Source organism: Rhinopithecus roxellana, chromosome 13 (assembly GCF_007565055.1).
Source record: "Rhinopithecus roxellana isolate Shanxi Qingling chromosome 13, ASM756505v1, whole genome shotgun sequence".
In the NCBI taxonomy this organism is placed as follows: Eukaryota; Metazoa; Chordata; class Mammalia; order Primates; family Cercopithecidae; genus Rhinopithecus; species Rhinopithecus roxellana.
In genome coordinates this window covers 64,491,594-64,518,700 of record NC_044561.1, presented here as the reverse complement: position 1 = coordinate 64,518,700, position 27,107 = coordinate 64,491,594, and the positions used below count along the sequence as shown (strand labels likewise).

At 35.8% G+C, this 27,107-nt stretch overlaps 1 protein-coding gene across 6 annotated transcripts in view; it reads right to left on the bottom strand.

Moving 5' to 3' along the window:
* Positions 1-27,107, bottom strand: part of NCAM2 (neural cell adhesion molecule 2) — a 570,822-nt gene that overhangs the window by 161,796 nt on the left and 381,919 nt on the right. For all 6 annotated transcript variants that reach the window (XM_030915246.1, XM_030915247.1, XM_030915248.1 and 3 more), the window contains one exon: positions 1,266-1,416. In XM_030915246.1, the coding sequence (XP_030771106.1) occupies positions 1,266-1,416 (151 nt within the window). The remainder of the gene's footprint in view (positions 1-1,265; positions 1,417-27,107) is intronic.

Below are 27,107 nucleotides of genomic sequence, written 5' to 3'. Positions count from 1 at the left end.
AAGGGTGATGGAGATAAAGTGGCTTTCTTAAAAGCTGCCTAATATCAGCAAATGAAGTCAGTAATTTGTGTCAGAATGAAGTTGCCTTCTATTGTTGACTATCTTTCATAATCCTTTTTTCCTTTAGAAGTTTCTCATTGGTTTTTCCATGAATTTCTTGACAAGCACAGTCTATAAAAATGTAAAATAATATGGATAACTTATGTGTATTCTTGAGAAAATATTTTCTTTCTGAAGGCATTCTTGATAAGAGAATGCATCTTGTTTCACAGTTACCATTGCATTCTGTCAATATTAATGTACTAGACATGCTCCAATAGAAATACTTTGTCAATAAGAATATCTCATACATTCCACTAAGGACAGCTATGTCCTTTCAAGCATCAGAGACTTCCCAATATTGATGCTTCATAAATATTTATTGAGAACGATGTTAAGTTTCTTCCTTTTTAAATAGCATGTATACCAAATTATTTTTAAATTCCATGCAGTGACCAGAGGGGTTTTGTGAAAGCTTGACTTACATTAGCCCTCCCATTTCCCAAATCTCACATCGTTATGTACATTTTTAAATTTATTTTAAAAACTATCCTCGCCATGGTCCTTTCTTCCAGACAGAAAATAAACACTATTTTGATAAGATATATTAGCATATTTCACTGCATTTAAAATACTATTTAAAGTTTCTGAAAATGTAAAATAGTGTAACAATTTGAATAAGATATGTAAACACTACATATCTGAGACATAATCATAAATATTATAAAGAAATAAAAAATCTAAAGTGATATTGACCAATTACTGATAATTAATATTTTTCAGTTTATATTGTGTTTTGAGTTCAAAGTTGCAAAAAAAGAAAGTCACCATTTTCAGAAAAAGCAGTATCAAAATGATGAAAGACACAGTACTGTGGAATGTCTCGTAATATCCACTAGATGTCTCCAATAACTGACTGAATGATTTTACCATATTTTCTCTAGAGCTATGCATTAAATACTGAAACATGAACTACATATATATTTTGGTTTTCCTCTAAAAATCATATTTTAGATATGCATTAAAGCTATGCATTAAATACTGAAACATGAACTACATATACATTTTGGTTTTCCTCTAAAAATCATATTTTAGATACGCATTAAAGCTATGCATTAAATACTGAAACATGAACTATATATATATTTTGGTTTGCCTCTAAAAATCATATTTTTTCAAAGCACACAAAGTTCTTTTAATGAAAATACAAAAGGAAAGCAACTTACATTCAATATCAAGGTACATGCTCTTTTGGTGCCCTCCAATTCTACTTGCAGCTTCACAGTCATATCTCCCTGAATCTGACAACTTCACATCTTTAATATGCAGTGACGAGCTTCCATGCTGCCCTTTGACTTCGATACGGCCGTCTGGGCTCTGTTTACATCGATTCAGGAAAAAGAAAGATTTTATGCTTGTGTGTGCAAAATGGTGACCAAACATATAACATTATGTTACTTCCTATGTTTCTCTGGCAAAAAGAAAAAAGAAATCATTCCTGATGTAGAAAGTATTTCTTGTATAGCTAAGAATAAGTTTTTTAAAAAGCACACTTTTTACATTCTCATAGCTTCATGAAGGTTTCATGTACCCTGGCTGTATAATGATAAAAAGCATTTCAGGTGACTCCAAATAAAACCCAATCACTCAGCCTGATGCTTAAAGACCTCTCATGTGGTATCACCTTTCTGTCCAAGCACACTTTACAATTTAGATGTCATCAATTCCAATTATTTTGAATTACTTGTACGCTTCACAATATCCTGTGCTTTGAATAAATACTCTTCACAGATCTGTTTTACACTTTTCCCCTTTCTCTCTGTATTTATATGGCAACATCCTACTTTCCTTTGAGTTACTGGCAAATTTTCATATTATATTAAAAATAGTTCCTGATTGCCTAAACAAATAGTTATGGCTTATTTCAACTACATACTTTTCTCAGAATAAATTGCTTTTACTAAAGTCTTGTTGCAACTTCAGATTTCATCCCATAGTGTGATAGTATAGTTGAACAAATGTGAGAAAATACTTATGGTACTTCATGTAAAAGTCATTTAAACTTCTAGGACAGAAACATTATATTCTATTATTTTTAGAAAGCAAATTATGTTGTAGTAAAATTTACATGCAGTTTCATAAAGAAAATGTACTCCTGCAGCTATTATTTACTATGGGTTAAACATTTGTATTTAATTAACTTTATTGGAATATAACAATGAAATACATTATTAACAATGCAAAGCAAATTATTCATTTTTATAAAGAAAATGTAATTATTCCACAGTATTGAAAAGTAAATTTTGGGGGGGGGGGGGGGCGGAGCAAGATGGCCGAATAGGAACAGCTCCAGTCTCCAACTCCCAGTGCGAGCGACACAGAAGACCGGTGATTTCTGCATTTTCAACTGAGGTACTGGGGTCATCTCACTAGGCAGTGCCGGACAATCGGTGCTGGTCAGCTGCTGCAGCCTGACCAGCGAGAGCTGAAGCAGGGCGAGGCATCTCCTCACCTGGGAAGTGCAAGGGGGAAGGGAATCCCTTTTCCTAGCCAGGGAAACTGAGACACACAACACCTGGAAAATCAGGTAACTCCCACCCCAATACCAGCGCTTTAAGGAAACGGGCACACCAGGAGAATATATCCCACACCTGGCCAGGAGGGTCCCACACCCACGGAGCCTCCCTCATTGCTAACACAGCAGTCTGCGGCGATCTAACCGCAAGGCAGCAGCGAGGCTGGGGGAGGGGTGCCCGCCATTGCTGAGGCTTAAGTAGGTAAACAAAGCCCCTGGGAAGCTCGAACTGGGTGGAGCTCACAGCAGCTCAAGGAAACCTGCCTGTCTCTGGAGACTCCACCTCTGGGGACAGGGCACAGCTAAAAAACAACAGGGGAAGCAGCAGAGGCCTGTGCAGACGCAAATGACTCTGTCTGACAGCTTTGAAGAGAGCAGTGGATCTCGCAACACGGAGGTTGAGATCTGAGAACGGACAGACTGCCTGCTCAAGTGGGTCCCTGACCCCTGAGTAGCCTAGCTGGGAGACATCCCCCACTAGGGGCAGTCTGACACCCCACACCTCACAGGGTGGAGTACACCCCTGAGAGGAAGTTTCCAAAGTAAGAATCAGACAGGTACACTCGCTGTTCAGCAATATTCTATCTTCTGCAACCTCTGCTGCTGATACCCAGGCAAACAGGGTCTGGACTGGACTTCAAGCAATCTCCAACAGACCTATAGCTGAGGGTCCTGACTGTCAGAAGGAAAACTATCAAACAGGAAGGACACCTATACCAAAACCCCATCAGTACATCACCATCATCAAAGACCAGAAACAGATAAAACCACAAAGATGGGGAAAAAGCAGGGCAGAAAAGCTGGAAATTCAAAAAATAAGAGCGCATCTCCCCCTGCAAAGGAGCGCAGCCCATCGCCAGCAACGGATCAAAGCTGGTCAGAGAATGACTTTGACGAGATGAGAGAAGAAGGCTTCAGTCCATCAAACTTCTCAGAGCTAAAGGAGGAATTACGTACCCAGCACAAAGAAACTAAAAATCTTGAAAAAAGAGTGGAAGAATTGACAACTAGACTAATTAATGCAGAGAAGGTCATAAACGAAATGACAGAGATGAAAACCATGACACGAGAAATACATGACAAATGCACAAGCTTCAGTAACCGACTCGATCAACTGGAAGAAAGTATCAGCGATTGAGGATCAAATGAATGAAATGAAGCGAGAAGAGAAACCAAAAGAAAAAAGAAGAAAAAGAAATGAACAAAGCCTGCAAGAAGTATGGGATTATGTAAAAAGACCAAATCTACCTCTGATTGGGGTGCCTGAAAGTGAGGGGGAAAATGGAACCAAGTTGGAAAACACTCTTCAGGATATCATCCAGGAGAACTTCCCCAACCTAGTAGGGCAGGCCAACATTCAAATTCAGGAAATACAGAGAACGCCACAAAGATACTCCTCCAGAAGAGCAACTCCAAGACACATAATTGCCAGATTCACCAAAGTTGAAATGAAGGAAAAAATCTTAAGGGCAGCCAGAGAGAAAGGTCGGGTTACCCACAAAGGGAAGCCCATCAGACTAACAGCAGATCTCTCAGCAGATACTCTACAAGCCAGAAGACAGTGGGGGCCAATATTCAACGTTCTTAAAGAAAAGAATTTTAAACCCAGAATTTCATATCCAGCCAAACTAAGTTTCATAAGTGAAGGAGAAATAAAATCCTTTACAGATAAGCAAATGCTTAGAGATTTTGTCACCACCAGGCCTGCCTTGCAAGAGACCCTGAAGGAAGCCCTAAACATGGAAAGGAACAACCGGTACCAGCCATTGCAAAAACATGCCAAAATGTAAAGACCATCGAGGCTAGGAAGAAACTGCAGCAACTAATGAGCAAAATACCCAGTTAATATCATAATGGCAGGATCAAGTTCACACATAACAATATTAACCTTAAATGTTAATGGACTAAATGCTCCAATTAAAAGACACAGACTGGCAAACTGGATAAAGAGTCAAGAGCCATCAGTCTGCTGTATTCAGGAGACCCATCTCACATGCAGAGACATACATAGGCTCAAAATAAAGGGATGGAGGAAGATCTACCAAGCAAATGGAGAACAAAAAAAAGCAGGGGTTGCAATCCTAGTCTCTGATAAAACAGACTTTAAACCATCAAAGATCAAAAGAGACAAAGAAGGCCATTACATAATGGTAAAGGGATCAATTCAACAGGAAGAGCTAACCCTCCTAAATATAGGAGGACCCAATACAGGAGCACCCAGATTCATAAAGCAAGTCCTTAGAGACTTACAAAGAGACTTAGACTCCCATACAATAATAATGGGAGACTTCAACACTCCACTGTAAACATTAGACAGATCAACGAGACAGAAAGTTAACAAGGATATCCAGGAATTGAACTCATCTCTGCACCAAGCGGACCTAATAGAAATCTATAGAACTCTCCACCCCAAATCAACAGAATATACATTCTTCTCAGCACCACATCGCACTTATTCCAAAATTGACCACATAATTGGAAGTAAAGCACTCCTCAGCAAATGTAAAAGAACAGAAATTATAACAAAATGTCTCTCAGACCACAGTGCAATCAAACTAGAACTTAGGACTAACAAACTCAATCAAAACCGCTCAAGTACATGGAAACTGAACAACCTGCTCCTGAATGACTACTGGGTACATAACGAAATGAAAGCAGAAATAAACATGTTCTTTGAAACCAATGAGAACAAAGATACAACATACCAGAATCTCTGGGACACATTTAAAGCAGTGTGTAGAGGGAAATTTATAGCACTAAATGCCCACAAGAGAAAGCAGGAAAGATCTAAAATTGACACTCTAACATCACAATTAAAAGAACTAGAGAGGCAAGAGCAAACACATTCAAAAGCTAGCAGAAGTCAAGAAATAACTAAGATCAGAGCAGAACTGAAGGAGATGAGACACAAAAAACCCTCCAAAAAATCAATGAATCCAGGAGTTGGTTTTTTGCAAAGATCAACAAAATTGACAGACCGCTAGCAAGACTAATAAAGAAGAAAAGAGAGAGGAATCAAATAGACGCAATAAAAAATGATAAAAGGGATATCACCACCAACCCCACAGAAATACAAACTACCATCAGAGAATACTATAAACACCTCTATGCAAATCAACTAGAAAATCTAGAAGAAATGGATAATTTCCTGGACACTTACACTCTCCCAAGACTAAACCAGGAAGAAGTTGAATCCCTGAATAGACCAATAGCAGGCTCTGAAATTGAGGCAACAATTAATAGCCTACCCACCAAAAAGAGTCCAGGACCAGATGGATTCACAGCTGAATTCTACCAGAGGTACAAGGAGGAGCTGGTACCAGTCCTTCTGAAACTATTCCAATCAATAGAAAAAGAGGGAATCCTCCCTAACTCATTTTATGAGGCCAACATCATCCTGATACAAAAGCCTGGCAAAGACACAACAAAAAAAGAGAATTTTAACCAATATCACTGATGAACACCGATGCATAAATCCTCAATAAAATACTGGCAAACCGGATTCAGCAGCACATCAAAAAGCTTATCCACCATGATCAAGTGGGCTTCATCCCTGGGATGCAAGGCTGGTTCAACATTCGCAAATCAGGAAACGTAATCCAGCATATAAACAGAACCAAAGACAAGAACCACATGATTATCTCAATCGATGCAGAAAAGGCTTTTGACAAAATTCAACAGCCCTTCATGCTAAAAACGCTCAATAAATTCGGTATTGATGGAACGTACCTCAAAATAATAAGAGCTATTTATGACAAACCCACAGCTAATATCATACTGAATGGGCAAAAACTGGAAAAATTCCCTTTGAAAACTGGCACAAAACAGGGATGACCTCTCTCACCACTCCTATTCAACACAGTGTTGGAAGTTCTGGCTAGGGCAATCAGGCAAGAGAAAGAAATAAAGGGTATTCAGTTAGGAAAAGAAGAAGTTAAATTGTCCCTGTTTGCAGATGACATGATTGTATATTTAGAAAACCCCATCGTCTCAGCCCAAAATCTCCTTAAGCTGATAAGCAACTTCAGCAAAGTCTCGGGATACAAAATTAATGTGCAAAAATCACAAGCATTCTTATACACCAGTAACAGACAAGCAGAGAGCCAAATCAGGAATGAACTTCCATTCACAATTGCTTCAAAGAGAATAAAATACCTAGGAATCCAACTGACAAGGGATGTAAAGGACCTCTTCAAGGAGAACTACAAACCACTGCTCAGTGAAATAAAAGAGGACACAAACAAATGGAAGAACATACCATGCTCATGGATAGGAAGAATCAATATCGTGAAAATGGCCATACTGCCCAAGATAATTTATAGATTCAATGCCATCCCCATCAAGCTACCAATGAGTTTCTTCACAGAATTGGAAAAAAAAAACTGCTTTAAAGTTCATATGGAACCAAAAAAGAGCCCACATTGCCAAGACAATCCTAAGTCAAAAGGACAAAGCTGGAGGCGTTACGCTACCTGACTTCAAACTATACTACAAGGCTGTAGTAACCAAAACAGTATGGTACTGGTTCCAAAAAAGAGATATAGACCAATGGAACAGAACAGAGTCCTCAGAAATAATACCACACATCTACAGCCATCTGATCTTTGACAAACCTGAGAGAAACAAGAAATGGGGAAAGGATTCCCTATTTAATAAACGGTGCTGGGAAAATTGGCTAGCCATAAGTAGAAAGCTGAGACTGGATCCTTTCCTTACTCCTTATACGAAGATTAATTCAAGATGGATTAGAGACTTAGATGTTAGACCTAATACCATAAAAACCCTAGAAGAAAATCTAGGTAGTACCATTCAGGACATAGGCATGGGCAAGGACTTCATGTCTAAAACACCAAAAGCAACGGCAGCAAAAGCCAAAATTGACAAATGGGATCTAATGAAACTAAAGAGCTTCTGCACAGCAAAAGAAACTACCATCAGAGTGAACAGGCAACCTACAGAATGGGAGAAAATTTTTGCAATCTACTCATCTGACAAAGGGCTAATTTCCAGAATCTACAAAGAACTCAAACAAATATACAAGAAAAAAACAAACAACCCCATCAAAAAGTGGGGAAAGGATATGAACAGACATTTCTCAAAAGAAGACTTTCATACAGCCAACAGACACATGAAAAAATGCTCATCATCACTCGCCATCAGAGAAATGCAAATCAAAACCACAATGAGATACCATCTCCCACCAGTTAGAATGGCAATCATTAAAAAATCAGGAAGCAACAGGTGTTGGAGAGGATGCGGAGAAATAGGAACACTTTTACACTGTTGGTGGGATTGTAAACTAGTTCAACCATTATGGAAAACAGTATGGCAATTCCTCAAGGATCTAGAACTAGATGTACCATATGACCCAGCCATCCCACTACTGGGTATATACCCAAAGGATTATAAATTATTCTACTACAAAGACACATGCACACGTATGTTTATTGCAGCACTATTCAGAATAGCAAAGACTTGGAATCAACCCAAATGTCCATCAGTGACAGACTGGATTAAGAAAATGTGGCACATATACACCATGGAATACTATGCAGCCATAAAAAAGGATGAGTTTGCATCCTTTGTAGGGACATGGATGTAGCTGGAAACCATCATTCTCAGCAAACTATCACAAGAACAGAAAACCAAACACCGCATGTTCTCACTCATAGGTGGGAACTGAACAATGAGATCACTTGGACTCGGGAAGGGGAACATCACACACTGGGGCCTATTATGGGGAGGGGGGAGGGGGGAGGGATTGCACTGGGGAGTTATACGTGATATAATGATGAATTGATGGGTGCTGACGAGTTGATGGGTGCAGCACACCAACATGGCACAAGTGTACATAGGTAACAAACCTGCACGTTATCCACATGTACCCTAGAACTTAAAGTATAATATAAATAAATAAATAAATAAATAAATAAATAAATAAATAAATAAGAAAGTTACACGATCTTCACTTGAAAATAAACATGTTCTCTTGTAATTACCTGTTATACATGATAAGGTTTTGACTTGTGAAAAACTGCTGGTGTATATAGATGTTATCAGTACAAATGTTGGCATTTAAAACTTATTATCAATATACCTGAAATTATTAACTTAAATTCTGGAAAAACAGGCACTTTGCCCAAGTGTGTGATTCCTAGCAAAATTAGAAGCCATTCTCAGAATCATCATTGGCTCTGTAATGATGCACAATATGCATTTGAGTCAAATACTTGCACTACAAGTCCAGGGTCATTTTTTTTTTTTCCCCGTTTCTGACATTCTAAAGGACATGTCTCTCTTTGTGCTACAGAAACACATTACAAATATCAGAAAGAAAATTCATTTATATCTTGGCTCTGATTCAACACCTACTGAAGATTCATTTAAGGCATCTGATCCCTGATTGAGACAGGTTAATGGGCATTTTAGCTGTCTGTCTAGTATTTCCAGGTTCTATCACTGAATTAAGTAAGATGATTAGAAAGCAACGTGTCTGACTGTACATTATTATTCCATCCTTTACAAAAATGCACTCTCTGAAATTTGATTTGATGTTATGTTCTTTGCCTTTCTAGAAGGTCAATTTAAGAACCGCTTACTTAAATGGTATTTCATTTATATTTATATTATATTAATATAATTTAATTATATTAAACTTAAATTATATTTTTAAAATATAATTATTTTGAGTTTATTGTCCTTTCAAAAATCCCTCAATCAAATATCTATGTGATAACCACTTCTTGAATTTATTTCCAACATAAAGTTTTTGTTGACTATTTTAATTGTCAAACAATTGAAATTATATAATGTGTCATGTTTATAGGTTATTTTTTGTGACCTCACCTGACTAGACATTTATTGCCAAATTTAGAATCTGATTATAGCTCACAGCATATTTGAGGTGGCCAGTATTACAGAACTTTCTTTTCTTTCCACTGTGTCATGGGACATTTTTAGAACCATTAGCTCCTTTGGCCTTTTGGGAGATTGATGGATCATGTCACTTAACCATTCAACAATTATTTTGTGTCAGTGTGTCAGTGTGTGTGTGTGTGTGTGTGTGTGCACATGCGCACATGCATTTTACAATAAGCAGCCAGGCACTGGAATGCAGTGCTGAGTAAACCGTAATAGTTTATCTCCTTGGTGGCATTAAAGTTAAACAAATAAGATAGATACTAATTTTACAGTACAATACAAATAAATGTGAAAAGTACCATGTAGGCAAACTGTATCTTTCTAGGAGTAAGTGGAGGAATGGGGTAGGTATGTTTCCTGACAAACCAAAGTGTGGATTGTGATCTGTAAATAGTGAAAGAAGGGTGGTGTTGAGGAAATAATTCCAGGCAGATGCCCTAAGAGGACATAAGAAAGAAGTGAGAGAAGCAAGAATATGCACAGAAGAGAGTGGGGTCATGCGGTTCTCCTGATGATGGACAGATATATAGGGACCACAGGCAGAACCCAAGATCAATGCAGATCCACAAAAGAATATGCACCCTAGGTGGACCCCTGCTTTAGATATTCTGTTTGCCTCATTTCTAATGACATTATTTCTCTGTTGAGTAAGTAAACTGAACTTCAAATACTTTGAGGTAAAGACAATGCATAACTGCTAAATATGTAGACAGAAAAACCAACGCTCTCCAAAGGTTATTAGAATTAATTTATCCAAACTACCTTCTCAAAATTGTTTTAATATTATATCACATCCATCAGTTTCTACAGTCATACTAAGAATTTTAAACAGAAATACTGTTTTCCCTCCCTGGAAGATTCTTCTATTTACTCCTAGCAATAATGATATTTCCTCTGGGTTTGCTCCTAGCTTTCTAATCTTATTCTTATTTCAATTTCATGAGCTGACCTCTTGTATAATTACCCTTTCTCCTAGCAGTGTAAATGATGTCAGAAAGATAAACATATGCAATCAAAGTTCTTCACTTTGGTAGTTTCCTTATTAGGTCCTGCTGTCTTCCTCTTTTCTTTGATAATAAAATCAAAAATTTATTCAACAAATAGGAATTGAATGTAATAATGATAAAAGGCAATACATACATATGACAAATTATACTTGTCAGACAACATCCAAAAAGCTTTACATTTACTAGTCTATTTAATCTCCTGATATCACGATGAGGTTGAGGCTAGTATCTCCATTTTAAGATTAGGAAATTGAGACACAGAAATATTCAATAACTGGCCCACGTCCCACAGCTTATAAGCTTTAGCAGCTGAATGCCCAGGTTGTCTGGCCCCAGAGTTCATGTTTAATTATTTTTGATATATGATTTACCGCCTGAGTAACAACTGTGAGGCTGAACTATGTATGTACCACAGCTATGTAATAGACACTTTGCTGGGTTCTGGGGCTAGAAACATGCTTGCATCCAAATTGAAAAGTGGACATTTTTGCCTACTAAATGTGTTTATTTCATTAGTGGTTTTTGTAACTTCTATTTTTAAAATATGTTATTCAATTTAAAATGAGGATTTTAAACACCAAAACATGCCAGTAAGATATTTTAAACATGTGATGGCATGTACAATATTTGGTTTCAAAAATTAGACACAAAACATTTATTTTCGATGCTTTAATGGGAATCAATAAAGTAGCATGTTTACTTTTACATATCTAAAAAAGAAAAATGGATAAGAAAAGCAAAGCCTTTGGTCTCTCAGCTCATAACGATCAGAGGAAAAAATTACAAATTATAATGCATGCTGATATAGATGACATTCAGAAAGGAAACCTAATTTGGTAGACAAACGTGAGGAAGAGTTTCTGGTAGGTACTTATGTCAAATGGAAGGACAAGTCATAATGATAAGTCAGGAACTGTACTGGCTATGGAATTTTAAAGGTCAACTGCAAAATTAAACATGGGGGTTTCTATTCAAAATCTATTAAAATGTCAAGATGATGACCGCAGCATATTAGCCTAAACTTGGGGTCCTTCAGAGTGTGGAACCTGTGCAGTTGCACAGGTTGTACCCCTCCAAAGTCAGTCCTCACCAAGAAAAAAGTAAGAAAAGTAGGATTAAAATGGGAACTACGTGGGCTTGAACTTGAAGGGAAAAAAATGCTGTATTGAAAGAGTTTAAAGGAGCTCACTGGAGCTATCAAATTAAATAAGAAGTGGAAGGGGTAAGATATGAAAGAGTTAGAGAAACAAACCAGACTACAATAAGAAGTACCAAAGCCAAAGAAAGACCAATAAGATCAAGAGAAGATGCTGAAAATCATTAGCCATCAAGGACATTTAAATCAAAACCGTGATACTACTTTGCATTCACTGGAGTGGCTATGATGAAAAAGGCAGATAGTAGCACATGTTGGCCAGGATGTGAAGAAATTGGCACGCTCATGCACTGTGAGTGGGAATGTAAAATGGTGCAGATGTTTTGGATAAAATATTTGACGGTTCCTCCAAATGTTAAACAGAGAGTTGCAATTACATTCCACTGAGAAATGACGATGTATGTCCACACAACAACTTGTACATAAATGCTAATAACAGCATTATTAATAATGCCAAAAAGCATAAACAACTGAAATGCCTATTCACTGGTTCATGGATTGAAACAAACGAGTGATTATACACACACACACAAACACACACACACACACACACACACAAAGGAATATTATTTGGCAAAAACAAAAAACAAAAAAACAAAAACAAAAACGAAATGAAGTACTCACACATGCTTCAACATGGATGAACCATGAAAGTGTTACAGTAAGAGGAAAAAGCTGATAACAAAGGGCAAATATTGAATAATTCAATTTCTTTGAAATTTCCAGAATAGGCTGCTTAGGGCAGGCAAGGGAATAGGAGGTAGTGGTGAGGAGACTGGGGGGTGATGACCAAAAGAAGTGATTAAATGATCCAAAATTGATTGTGTTTATGGTTGCACAACTCTAGGAATAAAGGCTTCTAATCATACAGTTTAATGGGTGAATTTTGTGCTATGTGACTTATATGTAAATAACACTGTGGAAAGGTAAATACCTATTGAAGGTTATTGGGTGTTTTATGAACAATTGGAAAAGGACAGGATAGGTTTTAGGCAGAGGAGTAAGGCAGATGCACTTGTGATTTAAAAAGATCACTCACACAGCCGGGAAAAAAAAGTAAATGAGAGAGGGTGCTATGGTCTCAATGTTTGTGTCCCCTCAAAGTTCATATGTTGAAATCCTAAGCCCCACTGTGATGGTATTTTTGGAGGTTGGGCCTTTGGGCTTACCCATTAGATCATAAGGGTAAAGCCCTTGTTATTAGAATTAGTGACCTATAAAAGAGCCCACAGAAAGCTAGCTAGCCCCTTCCACCATATAAGAACACAAGAAGAAAACAGCATCTATGAGAAAGTGAGCCCTCAGCACACACCAAATCCATCCTACTAGCACCTTGATTTTGGACTTCCTAGTTTCTAGAACTGTGGGAAGTAAATTTCTGTTGTGTAGAAGCCACTTTATGGTATTTTGTTACAGCAGCGTGAAAGACTAAGATGGTGGGGAGGGAGAACAACTGGGAATATATTACACTGATGACATGCTGGGAAAGGCAATGGTAGTGAAAATGGAAAGAGTGAGTGGATTCCAGAAATATGTTAAGGTGGAATTGGCAGTGTTTTTAGTAAATGACCAAATGGGGAAGTGTTGATGAAAGAAAGGAGAATGCTAGAAAGAAATTTCTAGCATTCTGTCACAGACCCCTTAGGTATAAAATATTATCTACATTAGATTATTATAGCTATATAAAATTATACTATGGCTGTATGCATTTATATTTTAATATAAGTACCCATATTTTAATACATGTACACAGTCTATTCAATATTCCATGTTCAATACTTTAAAATGAATATTTAAAATTAAAATATTATGGTAATAAAGCTTTAGTAAAATAAACCTTTTAGACATTTTTATTTTAAAACTGAAAACATGAGACTAGGTGGTTCGAACTGACAGTTGTCACAATACTGGTTTTTAAAATGTGACCTGAGTAATTATTTTATTGCACAGGCATCCTACCTACTTTAATGTAATACAATAGTTAGGACCATAAACTGCAGAACCAGAATGGATAGGCTTATATTCTGGCTGTGGCACCTATAATCTCTAAAACCTGAGGTTAACTACTTTACTTAGCGGTATCTCAGTTTGCTTTTCTGTATAATGGGTATGATAAGAATACAGATTTCAAAGGATACCTATGCAGATTAAATGAATGAATATTTGTAAAGATTTTAGCATCTGTAAAGCACATAATAAATTGGCTAAAGCACTGATACGCAGATCTAAGCAACAAATATGAGTTTCATACACCCATCTATTTCATTGTGATTTCCAAAAGCATTCTACATATATTCCATCTCAAAGTAAAGTAATAACTTTCCCATACTCTATTTAATTGACAATGTATTTTGCTGCTAGAGTTTTCTCCTGATCCTGTGAACCACATGCAAATAGTTTATAATATTTTTCCATGGCCAATACATAATATATTTAGTAAAAGACAAAATACAATTAGGACAAAAAACTACTACAGGAAGAGACAATTCCTATAACAAATAATAAAACATTTCACATGACTCCATGTCAAGGTACATTATCAGGATGGTGGTTATTATAAAAGCTCAGATTTCACTACCATGTAATAAATCGATAAAACAAAATTTAAGTTGTACCCCCTAAATCTATAAAAAGAAAAATCACCAAGAGATAAAGAAGCCAAGAAGATAGATCTAAAATGTACATCTTGAGGTAAAATTTACTTTCATATCATAAAACTATGAAAACTGCAAACAGAGATCTGAAAGAATCAGCCAAATTATATTATGAAGCTCTTCCTTTTAAAACTGTATTATAACATGGTCAGAGATGTGGTGATAATTTATGCCACACAATTGAATTCACCCTGTGAACACTGAAACCATGTTATTAAACCACACTGCTCTCAAGTCACGCAACTAGTCACTAGTAAGTATTGACTGCACTGTTTCAAGGTTTTGAGGGAGTCATACATCATATGGATCAACTATTTTTAAAATCTAAAATTTAAAATGTTTTGGTATCTAATGTGAAGTCAAAATTCCCTACTGGAAAACAGATAAAGTGTGATACTTAAAATGTGTGAATTGGAAGGGCAAAGTATTGATAACTATTGAAGCTGGGTGACATATACATAGGATTTTATCACACTATTCTCTAGCATTTGTCTTCTTTTAAAACTACATTTTGTATTTTATCATGGAAATTTTCAAACATCACACCCCAGATGGGATCTTTTCCTGCAGCCTGTTTCCTGAATTAAGAGAATATGTGGAGCAGATCAGAACCCAGACTCAAGTCTACAGCATGCTGCTATAGCATACTTAAAAGACAACTACAGATTTTTGTATTGAAAGCTACTGAGATCTTGATGACATTTAATTTGAAGAATTATGACAGCACAAGTGGACTAATACACATATTTAGTGTTGGTTGCTTTAATCCAAGGCTGGTGAGAATTAAATAAGATTAGGCAGGATTAGTGCTAGGTACATGATAAATGTTGTTATAATCAGTGATATAATTAATACCCAGTGCCTAAGCAGTATAGTAATCTCGTTGAAATTACAGACAAATGAGAGATTTTTTTTTAAGCAAGAAGCACAATACCCTACAGGAGATGCTACAATATCAGATGATATGCTTGTAACAATGTGTGACGTATAGTACCTATTAAACAAATGTTAACTCCAGTCATTGTGCTTGTCCTTCAGTATGTTTTCACATACATCGCCATAAAACATTCTATTGTCAAAAAATACACTATGAAGAAATTCAGAATATTTTGGGAACATTACTTCTCTATGCTTCTTGCTTTATCTACCAGGACAAATAAAAGTCCCATTCTGAGCCTTTGTCCACTCCATACTCACAGCATGGAAAAGACACAGATCATGTCAAATGATACATCCATCTTTTTCCTGCCTAAAACAGGAAACAGTACAAAGCTTTTTCAAAGAACTAAACATACCAATCAACACAGCAATCCCATTACTGGGTATCCACTCCCCCAAGAGGAAACCATAGCACCTGACCTTTGGAAAGATTATGGTGCTATGTCTTGATTTTGCTAGTCTTTTTCTGCAGTATCCACTATGCTACTAATCCTATTCAAGGTCTTTTTCAATATTGAAAATGTTGTTCTTTCAATATATAAAAATTTTATTTGATCTGTTTTATATCATCGGCATCTCTCCTTGTTGTGCTTGTCTTTTCTGTATCTTCTAAATACATACGCAGGGCACGTAAAAAAAATGGATCGGGTAGTGTTCCTGTCTACTGCCATCATCTATGTCATCAATGGTATGTTTCTATTGATACTCTTTCTGTTTTTCCTTATTATGGGTTTTTTCAGCTTCCATATGCCATGATTTTTTATTTTATGTCAGACATTGTAATTGATATATTTTGAGTGCTGTATGTTTTTGTATTCCTTAAGTATGTCCAGTCTCTCTTCTGTGACACTAAGGTATTTGAAAACAATTTTATTCCTTTGAGGTTTGCTTTGAAGCTGTTAGGTGAGTTAGGAACAGCCTTTAGTTTAGGCCTATTTTGACCATACAACCAAAGCGACACTTCTAGCATTCCAATGGTTCTTTCTATGGCCTTGCATTGTTTCCACACACACAGGCACTAAGCCATAATTAACTGAAATCTCCAACAGAAAGCACTGAAGATCTCCAGAGCTATTTCTCTCTCTCTCTGAAATTTTGTCTTCTTCACAGGACTCTGTCCTTTCTGCTACCCCGCTGTGTGAATTCCTGCACACGTTGTCACCCACACTCAGAACACTGTCTCCTAACAGGGAAAAGAATTGAATGATTCATCCCTGTGCTCCAGCCTGAAACCTCTCTCTAGACAGTAGGCTTCAGCAATAATGCAGCTTACATCACATGCTTCTCTTCTCTTGGGGATCAATGTGCTGCCCAACATACTGTACATGTTGTTTTGTTGTTGCTGAAGATTTTTAAGTTCATCGTGCAAATCAGACTCTACTTCGCCCATTATGGAAGTTCTAAAAAGTATTTTAAATTGGCACTAGTTCCATAATATCAGTGCCATCTAATGACCACATTTTGTCACCAGTATGAGATTTCTTATGTTATAGAACACATCATTATTAAAAGCATTGATTTTATTGCACTGATACCAGAAAATTAAAAGTTTCTGGCAATATATACATACATATATGTATATTTATATGCAGGTTACACACACACATATTTTCCTTTTAAACAATCACATTATACTAAATACATGTTAACATATTTATGTCATTAGATGTATAAGAAATCTTGTATAACCTATGTGTATAATTATTGTTGTATGTGCTGATATTATTATAGCAAATATATGTTTTATTTTGAATATGGAGACATGCTGAATGGTCCATACACTTGATTTGCCATGACGCCTTATAACTACACATTGGGTGAGAAGTTCAAGAAGGGTAGAATATATCTATATTGTGAGCTTTGAATGATCCTCAGGCTGTCTTTCTACCTAACTCATATATAATTTATAACATTTATCTTTAAATAAATATGCCTATACTTATTGGAAATATTTTATATAGAACATGAAAGAAACATCAAAACTACTAAAAAAATCAAAGTCTGAAAATCACAGTTTCATCAAATTATTTTTGTTATAGAGATATAGAAACAACCAATAACTGGATAACACATAAATGAACTCCATTGAGCTGCTTTTGTTTGGTTTTGTTTTTGCTTTTTGTTTGTCTTAGCGTAAAGTAACCCTCCATGAAGAATAGGTAATTTATATAAACACTGTATATACAGATCGAGCTTTTTGTAATTCTTAGAAGTCTTCAATTAAAAGACAAGAAACTCTTCAGAGAGGATCTAACAGAAGTTCATTTTTTTTTTTTTTTTTTTTTTTTGAGACGGGGTCTCACTCTGTCGCCCAGGCTGGAGTGCAGTGGCTGGATCTCAGCTCACTGCAAGCTCCGCCTCCTGGGTTCACGCCATTCTCCTGCCTTAGCCTCCTGCGTAGCTGGGACTACAGGCGCCCGCCACCTCGCCTGGCTAGTTTTTTGTATTTTTTTAGTAGAGACGGGGTTTCACCGTGTTAGCCAGGATGGTCTCGATCTCCTGACCTGGGGATCCGCCCGTCTCGGCCTCCCAAAGTGCTGGGATTGCAGGCTTGAGCCACCGCGCCCGGCCTAGAAGTTATTAAGATAAAATAGTGTATTGGAGAAACAGGATTGGAAATGTTGATAAAATGTATCCTTTTCAAGCAAAACCAGAAGTCTTATTAAAATACCTTCCCAGTGTCGGATAAAATATACAATGCTGCAACAACCATAAACCATTGATACAGTATGGATTTTGTAAAAAAAAAAAACAAAATTAAAAGATGAGTAGGTTGCAAAAGAATACAAGGCACAGAATATTTTCCATATGATACCTTTTCTATAAAAATCAAGGAAAAATGTGTGTCAGGTTGTGATGAATCTTTACACTAATATGTATCAATCACCAGATGATTAATAAAACATTATGAATATTTTCATTAAAGGTAAGTCTGGTGACAGGGGTGCTAAAGACCCACGAAGCAGAAATGGCCTAGGAAATTATATGTATCTTTGCTAACATATAAAAATGATGAGAAACAGCCTTTATCCAGCTTCTAATACTGTGTTGGGATATGCAGGTATGAAAAGTGTTTGAGTATTTATAGTACAGGGAAAATTGTGGCAAACTGTATGAGTGGGTATTTAAAAACTGTATGAGTGGTGATATCTGCAGTGTGCCAACTCATGATGCTGATCTAAACAAAGCTAGCCATGTTTCCAGTAACGTAGAAAGAGGTAGTTATGTCACAATAAATCTCTAACATGTTCTCTATAATACACAAAATGAAAGCATGCAGTTTCATTGCTCTTTAGTCTCTTGCTTCTATAAACTTGTGTATGATATGTTAATTATCACTTTATCATTTGGCCCCAAAAGAGATTCTAGTTTATAAACAAATTATTCACCAATCAAAAATTTACATCTATTTATTCAAATGTTTGTCAATGAATATGCTACTAGAAAATTAATATAAATTTGTGTTTGGTTTTAAATTTTGATTCCAGTATTATCAAAGCTCTTGTCACTCTACTGGGTATAGTGAACTTTGGAATTAAATGCAAATAGCCATACAGAAAATCAACTACAGTGTTTCATATACTTAAGCTCTGAATTGACTTTTCATTTTGTAAGCTGAATGACAGTGGACTGAACTTTATCCTTAGTTTTTGTCTAAAGAATCCAACAATTGGCCGGGCGCGGTGGCTCAAGCCTGTAATCCCAGCACTTTGGGAGGCTGAGACGGGCGGATCACGAGGTCAGGAGATCGAGACCATCCTGGCTAACACAGTGAAACCCCGTCTCTACTAAAAAATACAAAAAACTAGCCGGGCAAGGTGGTGGGCGCCTGTAGTCCCAGCTACTCGGGAGGCTGAGGCAGGAGAATGGCGTAAAACCCGGGAGGCGGACCTTGCAGTGAGCCGAGATCTGGCCACTGCACTCCAGCCTGGGCGATAGAGCGAGACTCCACCTCAAAAAAAAAAAAAAGAATCCAACAATTAACCTAAATATATTCATAGTTATTACCTGTTAAAAATCAATAGTCAATCATATAGATTTCAGTTTGACGGTTCAAGCACTCTCTCAGAAAATACAAAAAATCATTCAAAACTGCAGTAAGCATATTAAAGTTTTGAAATAGCTTTCACTGAATTTAAGATTTGCAATTTTCAGTCTTCTAAATGGATAAATTACCATTGAAGAGTTTGCTATGCCCTAGGATTGATGGAGGAAACATGAAATTTCATTTAGCTAAAATTAATTGATCTTAAGAGTAGGATAAGCCGGGCATGGTGGCATGTGCCTGTAGTCACAGCTACCCAGAAGGCTGAGGTGGGAGGATTGGTTGATCGAGGAGTTTGAGGTTTCAGTGAGCCTTGATTGCAGCACTGCACTCAGCCTGGGTGAAAGAGCAAGACCCTGTCTCAGGTGTTTTTTTTTTTTTTTTTTTTTTTTTTTTAAGTAGAATATGAGGCAAAGCAGGTGGTAACAGCAATTGGAAAAGTGGTCTATCATGTAAAACCATTAAGTAAGAGCAGAGAATTCCACATAATATGAGAATATTAAACACTTTTGAACAGAACAATGATATTATATAGCTTGTTTCTGGTGAATCAATCTAACCATTTTAATGAGAATAACAGGCATAAGTGTGGATGCATTAAGACCTCTTAAGAAGTTATTGAAATAATGCAGGCAAGTAATGATGGATGACTTGGGCCAAGGCAGTAACAGCTGGTTGTTGAAAAGTAATAGAATTATGGATATATTTAAAGTATGGCTAACAAAATTTGCTAAAAATATGGATTTCTATAATCTGTACTTCAATCCCCCACAATATATAATTTACCTATATAACAGACCTGTACATGTACCTCTGAACCAAAAGTAATAGTTAAAAAATGCATTTCTAGCCAAAATAAAAATAAATAAAAGTCAAAGATGATTTCAAGCATTTTCCTAAATGGAAAAAGACACCACTTAATGAGAATGGGATGACTGGGGGAAGAGCGAATCAAGGGGAAAAGAAGTACAGTATTGAACTGAATATTTTAACTTTGAAAGATTTATTTAATATCCAAGTGGAGCTGTCTGGTAAGTCATTGGACATAGAAGATGAGTTCAGTAGAGAGGTCCACAGTAGAAATTTGGAGATTACAGCATCCAGTTGATCATTAAAGCCGTAAGACTAGATGAAATCACCAAGGACTCAGCATCATTAGAGAAATCCAAGAACAAATGCCAGACTAGGGTACCCAATTATTTAGATGTCAACTAGAAGACAAAGAATGATCAAAAGAGATTGAGGAAGTGAACAGCGTAGTAAGAGAAAAACCAAGAGAGTTCACTAGAAGACAAAAAACATGGTACAAACAGAAGAGATTGTTTAACTAGGTCAACCATTAGGTTTCATAAAGTGAAGGTTACTGGTAAGCTTGCCAGAGAGTTTCAGTGGAGTGGTAAAATCTAACTGGACTATGTCCAAGAGATAATTGGAGGAATAGGCAGACACATAAATATACACATACGTATGAAGGATGTGTGTGCGTTTGTATGTGTGTGTGTATCAAGATAAATAAGAATAACTTCAAATGTTATGGTAATGATCAGTGAGGTATGATTATAAAACATGCTGGGTATAGAGAGATGAATTACTGGACTTATATCCACAATATGTTAGAGAGGATGAAATCTAGATTCCACGTGAAAAGTCAGATACTTCATTCATGTTAACATACAGGTTCCACTGGGTATGCGTGCAGGTGTAGTAGTCAGGATTTATTAACATTTTCTTCTGTTTCCAACTAGTTAGTAAAAGAGGAAGTGAATCATCAGCTGAGCTTTTTGATAATAGAGGAGTTCTATAAATTTGAGAATATATATATATATATTTTTTTTTTTTTGAGACGGAGTCTTGGTCAGTTGCCAAGGCTGGAGTGCAGTGGCACGATCTCTGCTCACTGCAAGCTCTGCCTCCCGGGTTCACGTGATAACAATTTTTGAAGTAGTTATCTAAAACAGTGATCAAGAAAATTAACCAAGAAAAGGCAGGATGAGTTCTAGGCAGCAGAAAGAATTCACGTTATGTTCTGGATCATAATTTTAAATAGAGACCATTTAAAATGACTGTGGGATTTTCTTCAGCTACGTTCAGCTGTGCTACTGCATGTGGAGAAAGGGGATAAAAGTAAACCACGACTTGTGTTTTGCCAGAAATGTTTCTTTAAGCAGAAAAAAAAAAAAAAAAAAAAAAAAAGTCTGGCATACACACAATGCACTGATTATTGTAATAGACAGTAAAATATAAGTTGGTAATTAAAAGGAGTGAGCAAAGTAAGCGCTATGAACCAGGGGGGAAATGGTAGGATTTATGCATACTAGAATTTTACTATTCCTACTTATTTGATAGAGTATGAAATACATTATCTTATAAGTAGATATATTATTGTCAATCTAAAAATCATCTAACTTCTGAGAATGAAAGACTTAGACAAAAACTTTGTAGATCACAAAACAAAAGCAATGATGCCATCATAAGAGACAGATCATGAGGATATAATATCATAGTGAAGAAAGATTCTTATCTAAGAGGTTTTCACCCTCAATAAACACAGCTACTAAACACATGGTATAACTGAATATGTTCATTGAATATATCTTTTTAAAATTTATTATGTTAATCCCTGAGTCAAGAGCAATGAATCCATTGCAACTTCTGTGTTAAGGCAATTTTTGTTGTAATGGATTCAAAGTTATTCATTAATTATTGTGAAAGCAATATTATCTTACACACTGGTTTTTGTTGCATGCTTAAGCTCGACAATGAAATTCATCAAATGTATGCTTTTCTGCAATTTTTATTAGAACGTCTGCTCAAATATTTTCATATTGTACTTACTTGTATATAATTTATTCAAATTGTTTTTCTATATATTTTTTAAAAATTGAACCAAAACGCATTGCTGTATATACATTCATTCAAATTTATTTCATCTTGTTGTTTAGACATATCTAACATTATACACTAGAATACCATATCCCTAATTCAAATTACATTACTAGAAATTTGTTCTTTTTGTTAAGTCTATTAATATTCACTGATGTATTTGAGTTTCTTTATAGCGATACAATTATATGTTTTCTTCAAGTGTAGCTGTACACTACTTCATAAGCAGATGTAAATGCTAACTGAAGTCTGCATGTTAGAATATGGTATTTATAAGAAGAAAATAATACATGTTTTGCTGCAAAGCCTTATTAAAATCACTTTTAGTATATAAACATCTTCCCCCAAATAACTATCATAAAATTGTAAACTACTATCACATCATCTTATAAAACTGATGACAGTTTTTTAAGTGAAAGGACTTATTATAGACTTCAAAATAATCATTTATTAGTAAATGATGTTTTAAAAAGACATATTCAATTTAAAAATATTATCTAGAATTATTTCAAAGATAATTTTTTAAAATGACTTTTGCAACATACGACTAGACTTTTCTGAAAATCTTTATTCAAGCTGTGTGCAGAAAAAGATTTCAGAAAGTTGTAAATGATTGAAAACCCACCTCTCAGCAAGCTCAGAAGCATCAAGGAAGATTTCTAACAGGCCTGATTATATTCTACCACCTACATCAGATGGGGAATAGAAGTATCCATTTTGCCTACTGCCCAGCAGGGACCTAGATTATTGCTCTCGGAGCACTAGTATGAAAAAATGCATTAGGTAGATCTTTAAAATGTCATTCAAATAAAAAATCCTTCAGAAAAGTCCATTATCTCTGTTGAAAAAAAAAAAAACAAGAAAAAAGAAAAACACACACACAGCGTTAAAATCTACAGGTGCCAGGAACTGGTGGTATGCTGTTTAGCATTCTTCTCTACAATCAGAAATTGACTTTTGTTTCCAATTCAAAGACATTATCCAAGTAACCTTGGCTTTCCTTACTAATTGATTTATATGGAAAGCTAAACAGAAGAAAATTGAAGAAACACTCCCTCACTATACAATGTTATTAGAAAATCATCAACTAACAAGTTAGTAAATATCTAATTTATATGAATAAAAACTATCTAAAATTTTTTAATATTTACTGAGTCAATTGGAAGACCTACAGAACAAGGAATGTTGCAGATTGAAGGAAACTTATTTATAAGTGGTGGACTTGTACCAGAAAAAGGTATAATAATTTACCTGCTATCACACAGCAGACAAATCAGTGTTACAACTACCACATTATACTTGTTCATTAAGCTCTATTTTATGTAAACTTGGAATGCCAAAACTATTATGATTAGGAAGACAGGAGTCATATTAACTAATTCGTTTTATGTAACTTACTCTATATGCAGTTGTATTTAATATCAAAATCATAATAATTTTTCTAAGTAACAAATATTTCATGAATGTGGATGTGTGTGTATTTTTGTGTTTTGCATGCGTGTGTGGGTCTGTGATGGAATAAATACAGTAATTTCAAAGACAGAGGATCTCTATAGTATATACACACAAGATCATTTCTGGACATTTGCAAAATAAAGCTCTTTAATCCCCACCGAAAGTTTAGTGTATCAAAAGATCTGAAAGGTAGGTGCAGTTATATCCTAGGGAGGGAGGCTCAATCAGGTTTACTTGTATACAGCTCCTATGTGATTCTAATGTACAAAAGTGAGCTAGTCCCACTACGCCGAATATTAACTCACAGATCTAAATCCTAAACAAGACAGAATATCAGGGAAATCTAGATTATTTGAGACCCTCTAATGCAACATCACATCAAATGAAAATATTTTGTTTTAGGCATTGATGATCTTGCAGATTATGCTAGAGAAATTCAAAGGAATAGACATTCTCTTGTTTGGAATGTAGTGCATTCCATTATCCATATCTCTGATTGTTGGAAATTCTACGCGTTTTTGTGATTACAACCCTGTTGATGTACTACCATGCATGGTAAGTAAGCAATGTGTCTAGTTCGACTGTATGTATGACTAAAATATCTGAACATATTATTGTGACTTCAGTTATTTGCTAAAGTATTTTATTAAGTTTATTTATTTATTTGATTTTTATATTAGGCCTCTCTCCTTGACATTTGTTCTTGGCTTTTTGTTCTGTATTATTTGTTTTTTTATTTGTTTAGAATCAAACACTAAGAATTGTCTATAACTGCATCCCAGAATGCACCTTCAGGGTCTGGTAAAAAGGTACAAATAAAATTCCTCATAAAAGTAATAAAAATAAAGTTATAAAAAATTTGCCCAGAAGTATAACTACTCACAAGGATATATAAAAAAAAGACTTACATACTGTCCTTCAATCTTAAAGACAGTGCTATAAATAAAATATAATATTATATTTTAGTTTTTCATTTCACCAGAGTTTTTTAAAAAGTGCAGATATTTGAAATGCTACAGACTCCATATTTTAAGTCAATAATTATGAATTTGTTGGTCTCCTTTTGGTGATTTCTATTTGAGGCAGAATAAAGGAAGTTTAAAATCTGAAAATGCTCCCTATAATATTAAGTTGCTTCCAATAAAGTATACCATTACACATTTTTTTAAGTTTTGTATTCTTTATAATCAAAGTCTAAGTAATTTTTGTCAGCCTGAAACAAATTACGAGGAGATATTTTCATGATATAGTTTGCAAAATACACTGAAAAGGAGGACTGTGAGGCAAACTCATTGAACGGGGTCGGTGTAAGTGTAAAGAAATATGCCAAAGCTATATTTGTGACCTTGTGAAAGTCCATACTCAACACTGGTGTTTTCTTTATGAAAACTGCATATTTCAAAAGTGTATATTCATCAAAAATGATTATTAATTTTAAATATAGTTTAATTTCATCTCCCCTCCTAAATTGTATGCACGATAAAGCAAGAAACATTTATTTATAGACGGAGTTTCGCTCTTGTTTCCCAGGCTGGAGTGCAATGGCATGATCTTGGCTAACCGCAACCTCTGCCTCCGGGGTTCAAGAGATTCTCCTGCCTCAGCCTTCCGAGCAGCTGGGATTACAGGCAGGTGCCACCACACTCTGCTAATTTTGTATTTTTAGTAGAGATGGGGTTTCTCCATGTTGGCCACATTTGTCTCGAACTCCCGACCTCGGATGATTTACCCTCCTGGGCATCCCAAAGTGCTGGGATTACAGGTGTGAGCCACTGAGCCTGGCAAAACTTATATTTTTTAGTGCTACACTCCTTGTGTCTACATTAGCATATGCCAATATAAAAGTCTTCAATATTTGTTGATAGTTGTTAAGTGAATTGGGGTTAGTAATAAAGGAAATGTTAGTTACATAAATTCCTATGACTGATTAATTCACTGCTTATATTTTATAAAATTTATTTTCAAGAAGTTACATTTTCCTAAGAATAAAAAAAGAAAAACAATTTAATGTAATCTTCACATTTTATAAATAAAAATCATCTAAGAATTTTCAGTGGACAGTTAAACGTGATGCGAAAGTTCACTCCATTGTTTTCTGCCTTCCAATAAAACCGGTTTAAGTAAATAATTTGTAAAATATAGTGTTTGCATCACACTTATTCCAAAATTGACCACATAATTGGAAGTAAAGCACTCCTCAGCAAATGTACAAGAACAGAAATTATAACAAACTGTCTCTCAGATGACAGTGCAATCAAACTAGAACTCAGGACTAAGAAACTCAATCAAAACCGCTCAACTACATGGAAACTGAACAACCTGCTCCTGAATGACTGCTGGGTACATAACGAAATGAAGGCAGAAATAAAGATGTTCTTTGAAACCAATGAGAACAAAGATACAACATACCAGAATCTCTGGGACACATTTAAAGCAGTGTGTAGAGGGAAATTTATAGCACTAAATGCCCACAAGAGAAAGCTGGAGAGATTGACACTCTAACATCACAATTAAAAGAACTGGAGAAGCAAGAGCAAACACATTCAAAAGCAAGCAGAAGGCAAGAAATAACTAAGATCAGAGCAGAACTGAAGGAGATAGACACAAAAACCCTCCAAAAAATCAATGAATCCAGGAGTTGGTTTTTTGAAAAGATCAACAAAATTGACAGACCGCTAGCAAGACTAATAAAGAAGAAAAGAGAGAAGAATCAAATAGATGCAATAAAAAATGATAAAGGGGATATCACCACTGACCCCACAGAAATACAGACTACCATCAGAAAATACTATAAACACCTCTACGCAAATCAACTAGAAAATCTAGAAGAAATGGATAATTTCCTGGACACTTACACTCTCCCAAGACTAAACCAGGAAGAAGTTGAATCCCTGAATAGACCAATAGCAGGCTCTGAAATTAAGGCAATAATTAATAGCCTACCCACCAAAAAAAGTCCAGGGCCAGATGGATTCACAGCTGAATTCTACCAGAGGTACAAGGGGAAGCTGGTACCATTTCTTCTGAAACTATTCCAATCAATAGAAAAAGAGGGGATCCTCCCTAACTCATTTTGTGAGGCCAACATCACCCTGACACCAAAGCCTGGCAAAGACACAACAAAAAAAAGAGAATTTTAGACCAATATCCCTGATGAACATCGATGCAAAAATCCTCAATAAAATACTGAAAAACCGAATCCAGCAGCACATCAAAAAGCTAATCCACCATGATCAAGTGAGCTTCATCCCTGGGATGCAAGGCTGGTTCAAAATACACAAAACAATAAACGTAATCCAGCATATAAACAGAACCAAAGACAAAAACCACATGATTATCTCAATAGATGCAGAAAAGGCCTTTCACAAAATTCAACAGCCCTTCATGCTAAAAACTCTCAATACATTCGGTATTGATGGAACGTATCTCAAAA